The 18609-nt window shown below is 44.7% G+C and overlaps 1 protein-coding gene across 11 annotated transcripts in view; it reads left to right on the forward strand.

Moving 5' to 3' along the window:
• The first annotated feature begins 5128 nt into the window (after positions 1–5128).
• Positions 5129–18609, forward strand: part of EPHA5 (EPH receptor A5) — a 213266-nt gene continuing 199785 nt past the window's right edge. For all 11 annotated transcript variants that reach the window (XM_072861294.1, XM_072861291.1, XM_072861292.1 and 8 more), the window contains exon 1: positions 5129–5388. In XM_072861294.1, the coding sequence (XP_072717395.1) occupies positions 5262–5388 (127 nt within the window). In that variant the 5' untranslated portion in view covers positions 5129–5261. The remainder of the gene's footprint in view (positions 5389–18609) is intronic.

The following is an 18609-nucleotide window of genomic DNA, read 5'->3' on the forward strand; positions in this document are numbered from 1 at the left end:
TGAACGCTTGAACTACAGTAATGCCCATATTTGCTAGTGTAGATCCTGATCCAAAATGACATGCTGGAAAAGGAAAAGTGAGAATGAAAAGCAAATGGATGCTCTAATAGCTTTTGAGCTTGATTCAGGTCTGCCACACACCTTCTGTGTGACCTTGAGCAAGTTACTCAAGGGCTAGGTTTTCACAAAGCACTCTGGTACTTGCAAATGTGCCCAAGTCACTTGCCTGAGCTTGTGCAGTGTCTACTAAAGCTCATGACTGTATGTCTTGAGGAGATAAGCCAGTTCCTCTTAATATCTGCTGATTCTTATTCTGATACAAGAATAAGATAATTTCATTAATATTTTAAGAACACTGTCCCTGATCTAGAGGAACCATAATCAATTCAGTAATTTTTATCTGGATCTTTAACATCTCCTTTGCTTCTGTCTATCTGTGCAGGAGTAGTAACGCTCCTCTTCTTCACAGGGGTGGGTTGAGAAGACTGATTCAAGAGCGTGAGGTGCTGAGCTGTTGCAGTTAGTGGATGCATGTAAATAGCTTATGATGAGAAATGTGGAAGCGAGTCCATTATTAAATTTATACAGGGCTAACAATGTAATCAAATTAGCCTTTGCACTTTCTCCTGTGCTCCACTTTCTGCATTAGAAAATCTCCATAAATCTCTGCAAAGCCATTTCATTTGTTCCCTTTAATGCTCTCCTCTGGTGTGATGCAAAGAAACACCTCAATACTCGCTAAGTAGTGGGTGGGCTGCAAGTACTGCCAGCTGTATCTGCTGCTGCTCTTGGTGCTCACAAGTTGTACTTCCATGTCTGACCTGGATTATTTTGCTGATCAGTCTAATCCAGATTGGCATGTGAAGTGATATACATTGAGCCCTCTGGGCCAGGGACCATTCCTTTGCTTGCAGATGGACAGTGGGTTTTTAACACCTGGGATCTGGCTCTGTGGGGTGACTACAGAGCAGTGAGAGAAGGGAGCAGTGACACAGCATTTGCAAATGGGAGAGTGTGCTGCCAGGTCAGCGGTCTTTGCAAGAACTGTTAGGAGGACCAAGGGCTGGTGATGAAGTGCTCCAAAACAAAATGCCAGGCTGAAATGTCATGCTTTCTCAAAGCCTTTTCTGACTGAAACAAATACTCACATGTTTTTCCCATGGATTTTCACAGCTTTGGATCTATTTTCAGGCTGTAAATGAAGTGAGCGGATTTTCCTAAGTGCACAGTTGCCAGCAGCTCCTGTGTTTTGTGGGGGTGGCAAAAGACAAATCAGTGCTGAGACCATACAAGTGGCCGGGTTGTGAACTTGCACAGGCAATGCTTCATTTACCACTCGCTCATTTTTCTTCATGCAGATACTGGTTCGTTGGTTAACATCTTTCTCCGCACTGAAGTATGAAGATTTCAGCAGTGACCAAGGGGCACAATCACTGATATACCTCATCTGGCCAAGGGGTGGCCCACCTGCACTTGATGTTTAACTTTTCTGTCCCCGCTGGCTCTTGGTACAGATTTTTCTATTGTCCGCTGGGGATCTGATTATTGCTTTCTGCAGTCCCACACAGGCTGCTGTGGTGATTGTTGAACACAGCCATTTTGTGTTAAAATCTTAGTTGCATTCATGATACAAATCCAAATGTATCTACTATGCAAAGCTACTTAGCTGCTCCCAGATTGCTTTTGCTTTTAATATGCATTTGGTTTTTGAATGTTTCAAAGGGCTTGTGGGGAAAAAACAAAAACTAATTACTAAATTTCATGAGGGTATTCCTTAAAGATGTCATCTTCTCTGACTCCTTTGAAAGAAAAGGACTTTTCGAAGGAAAATGGAAATGCTTATATGCCTAACTAATTAAACAGTTTGTTGCAATACAGTGGGGTTTCTATTCCATTAATGCAATGAAGACATGGCTTTAGTGGGACTGTTTACACTTAAAGTATGAAATTGAATCTTTTCTCAGATGATAGCCCTATTGAATATGGAGATGCAATAAGTATTATGCCCTTACATGTCAGTAAAGGATAATGATACAGGGAATGGATTTGGTTGGCAGTTTTTGGTTCCTGAAAAAATCTGGAGGATAGACTCATTTATTGTTCAAGTGTATCCTGTTGAAGATAGGATAAACAGCATGCTAACTAAATGAATTGGCAATGCAGAATTAGAAGCCAGTCAGGACACAGAAATTATATGAAGGGAACTACATATGCAGGAGAGAAATTAAATTTGGAAAAATGAGCTTTTACATATCTAAGTGAAATAATCTGAAATGCACTAACTCAAAAGATGTCTGGTTTAATAAATAGTTTAAAATGTGTAATAGCTGACAGCAAAATAGATATGAAGCGGCAAGTTACATGGGGCAAAGCTGTCATTTCAGTTTCAGACACTATGCAAAAGCATTTTAGAGGTAGTTGTTTATTATGGCTTTAGTATGATTACACTTCTGGGCAAACTGTTATGGGGGAGATGTTGGGAAAACTGGATGGAGTTTGGAGTATAACAGTATTACTAACACTCTATGGAAATGACTCATGAGAAAAAAAAATATAAAGGATGAAATACAGACCTTAGCTGAGCGATGATTAAGAAAGGATACTGTTTGTGTAGGTGAAAAGGCATAAATGTAAGGGGCAGAAATGAATTAATGAGATGCAGGAAGAAAAAATTGAAACTATCACGAAATGCAGGCTAGATATAGGGAGAAATGGCATGAGCTTGAGATGGTTTAGGTTCCTGAATAGTTTGCGACCCATACCTTGTGACTTTTACAGTGAATTTACTCAAAGCAATAAAAGATATACTCTTTGGTGGAAGATAGGAAGGGATCCCATCAGATTGTCCAGATTCTCTCTGATTACCCATCAAAGCTATGAGGAATGCTGCAGCACTTTGCTAAAATTTCTGTCCTCTCTTTAAGAGTCCACTGGGTGCACTGATGAGGCACAAGGCAGGAGAGAATTACCTCCTGCAGATTACTAATAAGATTGGTGGCAAAGCCAGGAGGAGAGTTGTAGAAGACTGAGCCCCCACCAGATAGGATCCACTAGACAGTGCATAAAGTTGCAATATCCTTCATTTGGGGATAAGGCAATAACCCTTTTATAAGGCTGTATTTACTTTTTATCAGTACTCAATGATGTCCTGGGAGATAAGGTTGGGACACTGTTCCTGTGCCACAGCCAGGGTGGAGAACAAACCAAATGTCTTGAAATAAGAGCTGGTTTCCTGCAGGGAAAAAGGCAACTAGGATGAAACCTAGCGCATGGTGGCTACTCTTAAATAGCTTATGAATCATATGAAGCTCATCTCAGTGTTTCCTAGAAAATTAAGATGTCACTAACATATCATCTGAAACTCCTCTAAATTATAAGCCTGGCAGTCCAAACAGCAGTTAATGACTGCCAAACAGCAGCCGAAAATTGAGAGCAAACAAGTGTTTGACATGAGATTGTGATGAGAGACTTGTCTAGCTACAGCAGCTACTAGCTGCTAGCCCCTTGGCCAGTGGAGGCTCCCATCCAGCTTGGCATTTTACTTTGTCATCTGATCCTTTTTACTATGCTAGCAAGGTTCTGTTTCTGATGATGTTTTCCTGCATTGCCAGGCACAACTTACCACTGCTTCTACAGATGGCAAATCCCTAGAAATGAGTATACCACATGGTGCTACCCCCATCCTAAATCTGATGCAGGGCTGGGGTCAGATGTTCTCAGCTGTGATTTATTCCAGCTGAGGACCTGGCCATGCAGCTTTATGCAGGGGTGGTCTGATGGCAAACCTTAGTGCCTTTTGAACTACTAGGACTAGTGCCTTTTGAACTACTTGGTGCCTTTTGAATGACTAGGAGGATATTTGAATAGTGAAGATCTGATGCACTGCTGTAAACGGACGCATGCCATACTTTTCATTTGGCTGGCAACTTTACTGATGTACCTCATGTTGTAAAGCAAAGCCCCTTCCTTGTCCTCCTGGTGGCAGTAAAAATGTTGAATAGCTCGACGTAGAAAATCCTCTTGCAAAAGCAGCAAACACTTTTGAAAATAATATGCATGTACAGTTCAGGACTACATTTCTATTTTGGCAGTAGCTGAGGTTTGTATATGGTACAAGGGCACAGAAACACACTGTCCAGCTACTTATGAATAAAAAATGAGCAATGACAGCATAGAGAGCTGTGTTGTCGGCAGTTCCTGGTTGAAGACTACTTGTCCTCTTAAAACTGGCTTTGGGGATTTTGTAATTTTGATTGCAACTTGTTTGGAGCCCTGGTCCTGAGCTTTGCTCCCTGGAGGGAGAGCCTTTTGCAGGTGCTCAGCCTTTGGTTACTGCTTTTATAATATAAATGAACAGGCCAAAGTCTTGGCAGTGGGGTGAAATGGAGGAGGCAGCACCAGGTGAGAAGGATTTTGGTCAACCTTGACTTGCTGCTTGTGCACCTGCAAGGCTGGGGTTTTGTCTTTTATTGGCTTATCTGGAGGTAGTCTCCTCAGGGGAGGAACTGATTTGGGTGAATAAACCTCCAGGAACTAATTTCTCATACTTTCGGGATTTATTTTTTTAGGAAGATGAAATGGGTGACGACTAGTGCTCTGAGGGGTAAAAAAACCTCAGTGAAAACTTCTATTAAACTGGTTGTCAGCACTGGATTCAAAGCTGTGCTCTGGTGGTGACCTGAGGTAAAATACACCTGAAAAATCATCTTTCTGTGGGCTCCATTGCGGAGTTTCTGGCATTTTTGCTTTCCTGGCCGGGGACGAGCCTTCCTCTCAGGCTTGCCCGCCCTGTGAAATCGCGCTTTCCCCGGCTCTGAGGGCTGAGGGGGAAGTTTTTGGGACCGCGACCCGCGGCGGCTGCGGGGAGCACTGGGGCTCCCCGTCCCCCCTCAGCGGGCTCCCGAGGGACGCCCCGCAGGGACAGCGCTGCCGCCCGCTCTCCCCCACGGGTCCGGGGGGGCTGTTCCCGCAGGGCAGCCATTTTAGCTGCGGTCCCCGCTGCGCCCGGGGCGTCCCGAGGCGCGGCGGGCGCCGTCCCCCGCTCGGGATGGCGACGGCGGCGGGTCCGCCCCGTCGGGGGCGTATCCGCGGCGGCGCGGGGCCGCCTCCCCCCTCCCCGCCCCCCGGCTCCCCAGTCGCGTCGGCGGCTGGACGGGAGCGGAGCGGAGCCGCGCTGCCCGCCTGCCCCGTCCCGTCCCGAGCCGACCCGAGCGGACAGCGCCCGGGGGGAGCCGCCGCCCCATGCGCTGAGGGGCGGCGGGATGGGGCCGCGGGGCGCCGGCGGCTGGGCCGGCCGCGCCGGGGCGCCGGCTCCCGGTTGGACGTGCTTCCTGCCGTTGCTGCTGTGTGCCGCGCTCCGGAGTCTGCTGGCCAGCCCCGGCAGCGAGGGTGAGCGGGGACGGGGCGGCCGGGCCGTCGGGGCAGCGCCCGGCGAGGAGGGGGGCTGCGCGGCCGTGCGCTGCTTCGGGCTCACCTGACTCAATTTTGGAACATTTCGGGGGAGGCGAAGCGGGGCTCTGCCCGCGGGGAGGCGGATGCCGCGCGGGGGGAAGCGGGCGACACCGGCCCACGGGGCTGGGGGAGTCCTGGGGAAGGGAGGTGGCAGCGGCCGCTGCGCGTCCCCCGGGTCGGGAGCGGGGAGGCAGCGCTGCCTCCGGGCGCGGGCAGGCTTGCACGGGTGGGTTTGCACAGATGCCTTGGCACGGACGCGTTTTGCGGTGTGTCTTTTTGGGGGGGCGGGTAGGGTGGGGTGTGTGTTGCATAGTTGCCTTTGCACGGGTGGGTTTGCACGGCTGTGTTTCTAGCGGTTTGCACCGGGGGAGTTGCACAGGTGCATTCGCGCGGGTGCGTTTGCAGAGCTTTGCACGGGGCGGGCTGCACGGCCGTGATGCAGGGCTTTGCACGGGGGAGTTTGCACCGGGTGGGGGGTCTTGCGGGGGTGCGGGCAGGCGGAGCGGGAGCGGGGCTGGCCGGGGCTCGGCGGTGCCGGGGCGGGCTGGGGGAGGTCCCGGTGAGGAGCCCTGCAAGCGCTGGTCGCAGTGCGTTTACTTCGCGGCTTAAAATACATATATAAAAAGGAGAGGAAGCCGCGGAGGTGCCGGTATTTAACCCGCAACGCAGCGGAGCGTGACTGCTGGGGACTGATTTTTTTTTTCTTTTTTGTACGTTTAATCTCTGTGAGGCCAATAGCCAAAACCATGTGTCCAGGCTTCTTGTCAAGCCAGGGTACTTCCAGGCTTTCAACCCGGACTGTTTCTTTCCCTGTACGTGGTGTGGGCACTGCTTGGGGCTTTTAATGATTATTTTTGGATCCGCGGGCAGGCTGTAATGTGAAAGCAATGGGTGGAGAAGTTCAGCATCTGAAGGGGATGCCGGCTGCTCATAGCGGGTTGGTTTCATGATGCACCGTAATTATTTGTGAAACTCCTTTAGAAGGAGGAGGTATGCAGGGGGGTTGGTGAAGGAAAACCGTACCAGAATTTCAAAGATGTGGCCTGAGGTAACCAGCTAGCTGTAATTTATTTTGGAGAGCGAGAATAATGTGAATCACAGTTTTCTTAAAAAAAAAAAAAAAAAAAAGTGCGGAGGAAAGGGAAAATGCTGTTCCTCTGTATGTGAAGATATCAAATGTTCAGGAAGTGCGTTGGTTTGGGGGATGATGGAAATGGCTTTGCCTTGGTAAGATAACGGTGGGCCCAATCCTTCTGCCCCCACGCGGTTTCGGATGAGTTCACCCGTGGGAGCGATGCTGGGGAGGCAGTGTGGCTGCTTTCAAAGGGCTCTCCCCGTTACTCACCTGCCTGTTGGGAGGCACACTGTCCTGTGTGCTCTGGTCTGCCCTAATACATTGCCGAGAGACCGGCAGATGCTCCGAGCCCTGTCTTGGTCATCCTTGCCAGTTCTTGGAAAATCTGGGTAGTACTCATGGAGTCAGTGGGACCGTTCGCCGAGCGTAGAGGTGTCTCTGCACGAACAGGCAGCTGCAGAATAGGACTTTTACATGACAGGAAATGGTACTGGAAAGAATTAACGAAGCTGCCTAGCAAACGGATTTAGTGTCGTCTTTACAGGGAGGTTGCGGGGGAATATTACAGTAATGCTCAGCAGTGTGAATGCTTGCTTCAGGGTCTCTCTCCCGCTACTTTTCCGACTGCTGCTCTCTCATGCTTGTCTCTTCAGTAAATGCAAAGCTAAAAGACTGCTGGTAGGAGGGGTCTGACTGCAGACCTGAACTTACTCAATAGCTGCTGTCCTTTGCTGCTCGGAGATTTATTTGTAAACAAGCATTATTTGACAAGTGCTTCTCACAGCATGTCTCCTTTGCCAATTACTACTGAACAGCTCCACTTCTGGGAACGGCTCACCCTGCAGTACGTGAAGCCTAATGCATGAGAAACCTCAGATGCTGAAGTCCACCTGCCTAGCCGTATGCCACTGACACTTGTCACCGGTTTGGGTTTGAGAAGTTCAGTTTGGCTGCTCCTGGGCTCTGATGAGAGAGATCCTCCCCTGGGGTTAGTTGTCATGTTCAGCTGGTTGGGAACTTTACTGTTGCTCAGATGGAGGTAGCCATCTTAGACCTGTGAATAAGATTTTCAAAAGTTGGTGGTATTGTTTTTTCTGCATTTTGTTTTTATTATTCCTCATCCTACTCACCATGCTTAAACAACTAGCTAGATATTCTGTGCTGTGTAGGTATGTAACATGTATGTAGTTGCATAGAGGATGACAAATTCTCATAATTACTTTTTTCTTTAACCCTGTGTCGCATCTTTTTGTTTCTCTAAATCTTACTGTAATACACAGTGACCATAGGATAAGATACATGCAGTTAACAATTCACAGTGCATGATTTTATGTTTTACCCTCTAGTGGAGGGACACTTAGGGGAAAATGCTTTAAAAATCTAGGTTAAGATTTAGAGGAAAAAAATGTAAATTCGGTGTTTGGGTTCCTTGGCATGGAAATAGGTTTTTGGAAGGGCAACTGAGTTTCAGAAGCTCCTGCCATTTTAATGGGGAAGTATCAAGTGCCCAGCCTGTATCATAAACCTGATCACCTTCATAGATATATCTCCAGTTATGGGTTGAAGGATATACATTGGGAAAACTGAATTAATTTTTTTTCCCAGGTTTTCCTATAATAGGGAAAGAAAACAGATTTTTATTTCAATCACCTTTTCTCAGTTTATATACTAAAAGCAAAACATGTAGTGAAGGATGAAGGCTCAATGCTATTTCATGCATTTTCAAGTATTGTTTAGCCATTATTTTTAACTCTTTAGCAGAGTTCATTGATTAGAACCAGAGATTTCCTTCTTCCCTCTGACTATTTTTACAAATTCAGAAATTAGTCACAAAAAAAATATTCCAAAGAGTACACTGGAAGTATTACACACTTTTGAAGTGCTGGTATTTCGGAAGTACATTATTACTTTAAAATGCATTCCGTATGATGAAGGGGTGTGAGAGGCAGCCCTGCAGTATGCAACTGGGCTTCCTGCACCTCCTTTAGTTTAAAAATGTATTTGTTTTAAATCTTTCTGTTGTAAGTACTAGGGTTTAGGAAGTGGCTTATATAAATTATTTATGTAAAACGCAGAATGAACGAAGGAATCGTTTAAAGACCTCCCCTCCACCCTAAACTTCATAATTTGTTATGCATCGCATGTGGATTTGGATTGGTTTGCAGATCTCATTTGGATGTCACCCAGATGACCTTAAAAAGTGTCATGCAGGCAAATTAAAAGAATGGAGTACACTATATCTGATTGCTTGTAACAAAGTAATTCCACAACATGCTTGCATAATTGTCTTTAAATACAAAGTATATTTCATTTTAGGGCTTTTCGGCAGAAGTAAGTGCTGATGATGCAGTGCTGTAACAGTGAAGTATATTGTTAAGCAAATCAGAAGAAATACAGTTTGAAGTAATGACATTGACTTACATAGACAAAGGTGACAAAGACAAAATGAGTCTGACTTTGAAATGTGTTGTATTTGTTTTAAGACTAGAAGGATATTCTTTAGTTACACCAAACTCCTGCATTTGGTCCTCTTCCTCTTAATTCTTCCAGGGTTTTTTTGAAGCTTGCTTTATCTTACTGTATCATTTTTAATTTGAATGAATGAATAAATGAGTACAATTAAAGGGGTGGGTCTGGTGCAGGCAAAAATAAAGGAAGGTTGTCATTTGCAGATTATTCATGCCAGAGCCTGGAATGAGCCTACCTGTTCTCAGTGTGTTGACTTCTGTGTGTTGTTTCATACTGACATATAATTTCTGTGTCATGGCACACTGGATAAATGCATATTTAGGTGTAACATCACAATATTTATCTTTAATCAGTGAATGAAGTATTTTTCAAGGAGGTTTTTTGTGTATTTAGTAGAAGCAGGTGTGAAAATAGTCGTAATTTTAATATCAGTGTATTCCAATTAGTCTAATGCTTTGGGTAAAAATACACATGATCAGAACACTTGGCTTATTAGGTTGCTCATAGTAGCTTGGCTTTGTATGTCATACATTCACGCAGCTATTGCATTTTGTGTAATTCTGTAGGTATTAAGTACTGCTAGCATGCATATACCTTGTGTATGCAGAATGGGTGAGTTTGGACACATTTCAGTCTGCTCACAGTGCTTTGTAAGGAGGCTTTGAGGAGGTATCTGTTCTTAATTTCATGTATTGGAATGGTTCCCCGTGTGCTTTCCATGATAGCAGAGCATAGCATCAGTGCCGTGTGTTTATTTTACTCACAGGAGTAATCCCATTAACTTTTAAATTTACTGCAGTGGAATTACTGGTATGAGGAAGGACAGCTCATGTCTAATGGTCTTTTTGGGATCAGTCTGATGTGTGATATATGGCTTTTCAAGAGGTTTAGAATGACTCAGTCATGGCTTTAAAATGGAAACTACTATCCTTTTGACAGTAAAACAACATTTGAAACACAGCACTTTTAAGTATATGACTAAAAGCATTGCTGCCTAATGACACATGTTTAAAAAAAGGGAAATAGACAATAGCAAAGATTGACTCCAAGATAGTACCTGTTTTCTTTTGAAGCTTATCTTAAAAATTGCAATAAATAGTGGAAAACAGGCAAACCGTCTTAAACAGATCCACTGACAGACGGTATGCTTATAGTGTCGTAAATGTTGACACCATAATTTGATGTATAAAGCAGCTATTTGCACATCAATTTGCAGATAAGTAAACTGGCAGGTGCCACTAGAGAAAGGGGTTTAGATTTAGTGGGTTTGTCTGACAGCTTCTTCCCCCTCCACTGTTAACTCTCCCACTGTTACCTAACTTTTTAGCTCCAGTATACAGTCCATCTCCATGTCTGGTGTTCTTTCTGTTAGATAAGAAAACAAGATCTCACCTGTAAATAAATGTTTATTCTTTTCACTAAAATACAAGGTGTTTTGCAGCAGGCTTGGGGGGGAGATGGGAGCAAGATTTTGTAAAATCTGGCAGAAATTGCAAAGCCAGGACAGTTTATTATGTGGTGCCTTGCTCTCTGATCTTGCTGGTTTTACACTTTATTGTTCCGAGGATTTCTGTGCTGCTTCTGCAGGCATGCTTGTTTCCATCATGCGCTGAGCGAGCACAGGAAAGTCCAGCTGAGATTGCTCAGCTGAGTGATGGTGTTGGACCCTGTTGGCTTTAGGTTCTTGAGCAGAAGTGGGGCTGTTAGATCTCCCCAGTCTTTCTGACTTGGAGCTACGTTTTTAGTGGTCTGTTCCTGTAAGTGTGCAGGTATGTATATTCTTGAATAGAGACTAGCTTTAAACATTGCTCAGGGAAGTCAGGGAAGTGAGACCCTGCCCCAAAATAAAAAGAAAACAAACTTTTTTGGCCGTTTTTTTTAATATTCTAACTTCCTCTTTAGGAAATAAATTAAATCTGTATGTGGTTCAAGGGCAAAATGAGATGTAAAAAAAACAAATGCACACAGATCGGTCACGTTGTAGAAGCACTGAATTTCTTGGTTATTAAGTGCTCACTTCTATGGAGGAAAGAGTATTCAGTGAGCTCTTCAGCAGATACTCAGCCTGCTATCCATTAAAAAGGTTTAAAAAAAAATCCCCAAACTTGTGCTTATAGTAAAACATCTAAACACAGAATTGAAATATCTGTCATAAGTGCACCTTTCTCACTGACCAAAAGTACTGGTGAGAGATGGGGCCTCATTTCAACCAGGATGGACTTGAGCTAGGTATTTTTCTTTACTCAGAGAATGTTGCAGAAATACTATGTTAATGATTGCATTGGAATGAACACTTTTTTTTTACCACTTACTCTTTACTAAACTCATTTTCTTTCATCTCTGCTGTAAAATTGTTGTGTGTTACAAAAGCTAGTAGAGAATCCTTTTTTCCTTTGAAAATATATTTTGTTCTTAAGATGTCCCTGTTTTTTGGCACAGGCAGAACAGAGAGATGGATTATCTTCTGTGTTCACGTCGTGCCTGTCCCTCACTCTGCTCTGCAACCAGCTGGACACTGAGGTGACAGGTTTTGCTAAGGTGAAAGCGTTTGCTGCCACAGTTGCTTTCACAGCCAGCTGTATCGGCAAACTTGAGCACTGGCCTTCAGTAGCTTAGGTCTCTCTAGGGATTTGTTACCCTTTTAGTTGTCTCTTTGACCTATTATATCTCTTACAGTCTCAGTTTTGGTATTTGCTATGGCTTTGGTCAGTGCAGTATCTGAGCCTCTCCGAAGGTTTAATGCGCTTATCCTCTTGGAGGTAGAAAGCAATTATCCCTGTCTTCTGCAAGGAAGCTAGTCGAGAGGGGAGGAGACATAAGCACTGTGATTCGCAGCACTTGCCTTCTGGGTTTGGGAGGTGGGAGGTGATGGGTAGCTGTTTGCAGAGGTCCAGTGGCACGTTGCCTGCTGTGGACAAGGCTGCTGGGACCTGCAGGCTGCCCTGGGCTGTGCGTATGAGCACAGCCTTCCTGCTTCTGCTTTGCAAAGAGGACTAAAGATGCTTTGGGCCAGAATAATTGCCATGGGAGCATTCAGTGCATGCTGTGACTGTCTCACTGGGGGTGTCGGTGGCAGGAAACACCCTCCTTTTCTCTACCTCTTCCCTGGTATTTGCATTGTGCAGGAGGTATGTTAGGAGGACTCTGACCAGGTAGAGCTGCCCAGGATGGAAGGATCCAGCTGGAAGGATGAGAGATGCCTCCTGGAGAAGGCGATGTATCATGTACTATCACAGAAAATCAGGGAATTACCTACATGAGCTGGTCTGGCAGCCCTGAGAGAGAAGGTGACTCCTGCCCTTCATCTTCCCCCTGGCAAGCTCCTCAGCATCAGCAGGGGGTCAGCTGGTGTGCTCCTGAGCAAACTGTGCCTTGTGGGGTGTGCATGGAGAGGAGGCAATCCTCCACAGAAGTTGAGAGCTTCTAGGTTTAGGTGGCTTCTAGGTTTAGAAGTTGAGAGCTTCTAGGTATTGAGCCTGTAGGAGAGAGGGTAGGACCCTGGGCTTGCAGGCTTTCATGCCAGCTGCTTCATTTTGGTGCAGGGGGCAGTACTGAAGTTTCTTGCCAAGGTATTAACTCCTGGGTTCTCTAGCCTGGATCACTTAATGTTAGAAATAAGTCAGAACAACCAGTTTGAACTTTGTAATTTTCTGAGGGGATGGAGAAAGACCTGGGAGGAAATTAGTTATTCAGCATCAGTAGTGTGCATTTCATGATGTTTCTGGGTGGACTTGTATCTTTTTTTTTAAACTGTTTTGCATGTCCCAAACCAGTGAAACTAGTTGAGGAAACTATCTGCGTACTTGCCTTTGTAAGTTAATTTCTCCAAAAAACTCAGTCATTTTGGTTTATCCATCTTTGCTTTACTAATGTTCATGTGCAATTTCTTCCTAAAATGTGTTGGCAATGTGCTGTTCCCACTAGCAACCTCCACCCTCTTCCCTCAAAAGAAACAGAAGGAATAAACTGTCAATCCCCCGGAAAAGCCAACAGATCATCTTAAACATTTTTTTTTGCTCCTGAATGCTATCTAAGCATTATGTCAGTTCCTTTTTTTTCTACTTGAGTGAACTCAGTGGCAGCAGAGTAGTCATTATTGTCAACAGGAAGGCTTTATTGGTGCTGGACAGTGAGGTCTTGCAAGTCCACTGGTAGTGAAAGCTGACAGCCTTGACAGCTCTGGATGTGTCTGTGCTGAGTTTCTTTCCTTTTGTTGAGTTTAGTTATATGCATAACAGAATTTCTCCATGTCTTTTAGGATACCTTTTAGGAACAGAGACCGTATTGCTTTTAGTTGGTAATGCTCTGATTTAGGGAAGAAGGTGAGATTTCATCTTGGCACTGCCAGCAGGTGTTTTGATTGCATTGGGAAGCTGTTAGGATTTTAGGGCTTGACTTTATGTGAGTGCTTAATAAGGTGCTTGCTTTAAGGTAGGGTCTTCAAGAAACTGGCAGACTCCTTCAACCATTTGCAGATACCCTGGGTCTGCAGGCAGCACTGGTATTTTGTTTCTCCATGCAGACTGGTTGTCAGGTTGCAGGTATCTTGCCTTCAGTGGAACCTTCTTTTTCATTCTTAATGGCAGGCTGATACTTGCCCAGATGGTTTCTCCAAAAGATTTGTGCTGCAGCCAGCTCAGAGATCCGCTATTGTGTTGGTACAGCATTGTTTCCAGTGGATCTTATGAGTGGGGCTGGAAGCATTTTACTGACTTCCTTCACAGGGAATAATTCCTTTTCAATTAAATGGTGATTTTGGGGGAATGGTAGTAGTGTTTGCCATTAAAAAAAAGAAAACCATACTGGAGTTTTTAAGTTTCCAGGCACGTTGGTGTCAGGCTGATAATCTCCTGACCACTTCTGCTTTTAAGTTATGTATGGTGGGAAGAACAAATGACTGCCTCTTGTCTTGAGTGCAAGTCCTTGTAAGGAAAAAATCTGCAGTTTCCTATTTGTTTTAGTGGGTCCAGTTACCGAAGTGAGCTTTTGGTCCCACTCCCTGGAGCTGCAGCCAGTGTTGTGCCTGCTGCGAAAAAATGCAGCCAACCCAAAGAACTTTGTCAAAGGGCAGTATCACACTACTCGTAAACAGCGTGTTCAAACAAATTACACACATAATGCAGAAATTACTGGGTAAAATTCTCTGGCTGATGTTATGATTGCAGTTGTCCATCTGGCCTTAAAAACCTACAAATCTGTGATGCAGATTCTAGCGTTTTGGCTCTTGCTATGAAAGGGAATCATGAGAAAACTTAGAGCAGAATGAAGCCAACGTAATAAAATATAAATCTGCAGTTAATATTAGTTTGTGAGTTCATTAAGTAGTATATATATTTTCTTCCTCCAGTGGGCTATAAATAATAGGTACTGCTACAGCTTGCACTCCACTGTAGCTGGTTTTCACTGATGGAAATGTTTCTGAGGTTCTTGCCTGCATGGTTTTTTGTCCCAACTCAGTGTAGTTAATTAATACAAAGCATCTGCTCCCTCATGACTTTGATGTCTTTCAAGAGTTTATTTTTTTCATTTGTTTTTGCTTTCTTGCATTATTTTTGACTGTCACTTGTTGGAGCGTCTTGGATTTATACTTCTTGAAGAAATACTTGACACAACAGGGAAAACAGTTGGAAAATGAATGGCAACAATACTGCAATAAAACGGGCGAAGATTTATGAAGCAGGAAAACTTTGACTCATGATGATGAAGAGTTCTCTGCGGTCAGTGTGTCTTGGTAGTGCTGTGAACTCCAGGAGTGCAGGAGGAAGGATGGGGAAGTATGCAGTGCAAGGAGAAACCAGCTCCGTTAATTATGATGTCTTTGGCAGCTATACCCCCTGCCTTGGAAAAGAGGAGGAGAGCAGAGGCGTGAAGCTTAGTTGAAAGCCTGTAATGCTATTCAGGAGACCTCCCAATGAGGGTTTGCTGCAAAGCGCTGCTGTTGCATCTTGTCGTGCACCTTGACCCCCATCCAGCAGAGCGTTTCACCTCATGCTTAATTGGAAGTGTGTGAGTATTCCCATGAGAGGTTTCTCACAAGTATTTTAAATGTGGTTGCTCCCACAAGCTATGAGTGTTGGGTCAGAGATGGGGCTACCTTGAGGTAGCTCTGACCTTTCCATGGGTGGCTATGTCCTGCACAGTGCTGTGCAAAGGGGGCCAGGAGCTGCAGGAGGATGTAGGAGTGCTTGATTCACGCCTTTTTTTCACATGGGAGTTCAGGTTACCCAAAACAAGGTTCAGATTCCTGTTCAATTCTGAACAAATGTATTAAGGCAGAGTTTTGCTTCAGTTGTTTAAAACAAAACATTTTGATTCAAATGTTATTGTTTAAAAATGTGCTACTTTAGAAATCCTATGGTGTTTTGAAATATTTATGGAAGATTTAAGGAAGGTTGTTTTGCTCCTGTTTATTTTGTGATGGAAACTGTACTTATAGGTTATTGATTTAGTCAAAGAGGATGTTCTTTTCCTCCTGCTCTAGGTGTATTTCAGTGAAATAAAAAAGGTTCTTATGGCTTTACAGCTTCATGGCATAAACTCCATCAGCTTTTGCTATCCCGACCATTTTGCCTGTTCTAGAGCAATTTGTCAGGATAAACGTTGGTAGAGCATGCCCTGTGGTAAGCCTTCGCTTGCAAATGGTGCTGCTGAAGAGCAGTACTACTGTGGTGTATAAGGATTTATTGGAAATCAGCTCAAAGACCATAGCAACCCAGAAGAGTTCAGTCTTTAGTATGCCTGCAGAGATTTTGCCCCAGTGTGAGCAATGAAGGTTTTTCTGGAAGATCCTTAGATGCTGAAATGGCAGGAGGCTGTGTGGCTGGTAGGATCAGAAGTGCTCAGTGTTTTAGCCTGTTGGTGGGGGATTTTTTTTCTGTTGTTTTTGGGTTTGTTTGGTTTTTTTTTCCCTTTTGAAATTGGAGTGAAGAAAATGAAGCTGCTCCAGCTGATCCTGCTCCAGACCAGAGCCAGAGGAGCCATCTTGCTTCAGTGGTGTGACCGAAAAAATCGATGGATCGGTGGCTTCTACTTCAGGCATTGTACCATCATGACAGACCTGTCCTGCTTTCGCCTGGGCAAACTAATGCTGCCACATGGCACTGTTTTTGGTGGCTGTGTCAGATGGGGTGCTCTGCAGTGTGGTCTGCAGTGTTGGTTTAGGTCAACGTTGGAGGCTATCAGCCCTGGCATTTCTTGTGCTTCCTTCCAGCCACAATCCCTGTTGTAGCCATAGTGAAGCTGCTAAATGCTGGCTGTATGAACGTGACGGGGACATTTGAGTAAAAAGCCGTATCCAGTCTCCCTGTCAGATTCCTGAGTGAAAAAACACTACTAATTCACCAGCTAGAGTTCAGGGCAAAGGTTTAGATCACGTCTGGTTTTATTGTAACTTGATTGCTCACCCATAGTAACTAGCCTGTCTGAGAACAAGAGTGTATGCAAATTCCCCGGGCTATTATTCTGTATTAAAAAAGGAGGAAAAAAAAGCTGTGGTATGACTTTAGACTTAATCATCATTTATCCTACCCTAAAGGCATGGAAGTTAATGATGATATAGATCTGTGTGGTTTTGTGTTCCCCTTGACTGAGCATTAGAAATAATTAGGACTTGTGGGATGGATGCACTGATGGTGGAGATGAGCAGAAAACATTTTTGAATGTGTGCGCATATGCCTCTTCCAAGTTTGCTGGCAAAAATACGGATGCTAAGAGTGCTTATGAGCTCTGAGGTTTCTTGCTTGTTTGTTGAGACATAGCTAGCTGGTGCTGAGGAGAAAGGAAGTGGGAATAAATGAGTTCTGTTATTTTGGAGGCTTTTAAGGTTATGGGCCAAGCAGAGTTGCTAATGATTTCTAGAGACATTTCAGTGGGGTAAGCTCTCCTACATCGCAAGTGCTGCTGAGTACAACTCTGGGTTATGCCTGTGGAGAATCTACAGCATTGGGGCTGGTCCAGGAGTCCCAAGCTATACAGGAGCTGGCACTAGACCTCCTGAAGCATGGAAGCCTTAAGCACCATAGTTGGAGGCTCTCCTGAATTACCTCCTTCAGTGACCTGAGTGTTTGGGTTAGTTATTAGACAGCCATGGCCAAATACACATGATGGTCGTAGCAGGTTGGATGGGGAGGAACCGGTTCTGCTGCTCTGGAGAAGTCCTCTGGTCTCTTTCTCTGTCTTGCTGTGGGTCGAACCAGAGACAGTTTCAGAGTTTCTTGTTCAGGTGCAAAAAAGCTTCATCCCTTCCCAAGTAGCAACATGGTGAGTTATGGAAGCATCTGTTTGGGGTGGCAGCAGCCCTTCTCTAAAGTCTCTGCTAAAATGGTTTCCTCCATGTTGCAGGTACATACTTTACCTGCTGTTTGCCCGCTGTTTCTTCCCCAGCCTGGCCAATCTGCAGTTTTTGATGAAAGCCATTTCAGCAAAAATAATGTTCTTGCCAGGCTGGAAGGTGGTGGGAGGACAGGTGGTGCTGAGCCCCTATGGACTTGTGTAGTGGGACTGCGTGCTGGTGGCCTCTCCAGCAGTGTGGGATGGGAAGGCTGCCTGAAAGAGCATCCCAAAAGTGCTGGTAGCACTGTCAGCCTGTGTGGGGAGCTCCTGCAGCTGGGTGATCAGAGGAGCCACCCCCTTGGAGAAGGGATGCTGGGGCTCTGGCTTGGTTCGAGGCTGAATCAGGGTGGGGTTGGAACCTGGCAATGATGCAAGTTAAAGGACAGATGTACTGGAAATGACTGGGTAGGGTGGTGATGGGGAAGATGCAGATACCTTGTATCTAGATGGAGCAGTGGTAGTTTGTGTTTATACCAGAATTTTGGGGATTCTCAAAGCAAAACATTTCAGTCCTTGCAAGCAATTTAGAATAAGTACTGGCTAAATATATTCCTCAGAGCAGATCAATGTAATGCAGTATTTTAGAAGATACACTGTGAAAGCAGTCCTGGGCAGAAGCCCACAGGGCAGCTGGAGAGTCTGCTGTGCCTTAGCAGCCCCTCGGAGCTGTCTGAGCTGTGCCGGGAGCCTCTCTGGTCTCCAGAGCAGCCCAGGCACAGGGGGAGCTTAGTCACTTGTGGCTTTTGTCTTCCTGGCGTGTGAATTTTGGGTTACTGTGTGGCACCTGTCAAAAGGTGTATCCCGTCCTCTCCTATTTATTTTGCTCTATGCAGAATTCTACTGAAATGAGGGAGGAATTGAGTCTTCTCTAACTGGAGATTTAGTATTCAGCTCTGCTGGCTGACTCACCAGTAGGAAAATTCCCACTGACTTGAGTTAGAGTTGAATGGGTTGTATTATCTTTTCATATGCAGCAAATTATTTTGAAATTGAAGTTAATAATAGCAATTTAAAAATTGTCGTTGATAGAAAGATAATACAATATTTAGTTGTATCATGTTCTTTTTATGATCTGATGTTTGAAAAAGAGCACTTTTTCTACTTTTTTCCTTAGTTAGCATGTCATGAAGAAGTTTGTGACATCAAACACACTATCTAATTACATTCATTAGTAGCATCTCCAGGACAAGTTTTAATTAAGTTGTACAATGTAGATCAATACTTGTTTTGCATCTATTGCAACTTAAGACAGGAATATACTGTTCTGCACAGTTTAATTACAG

Source organism: Ciconia boyciana, chromosome 5 (assembly GCF_034638445.1).
Source record: "Ciconia boyciana chromosome 5, ASM3463844v1, whole genome shotgun sequence".
In the NCBI taxonomy this organism is placed as follows: Eukaryota; Metazoa; Chordata; class Aves; order Ciconiiformes; family Ciconiidae; genus Ciconia; species Ciconia boyciana.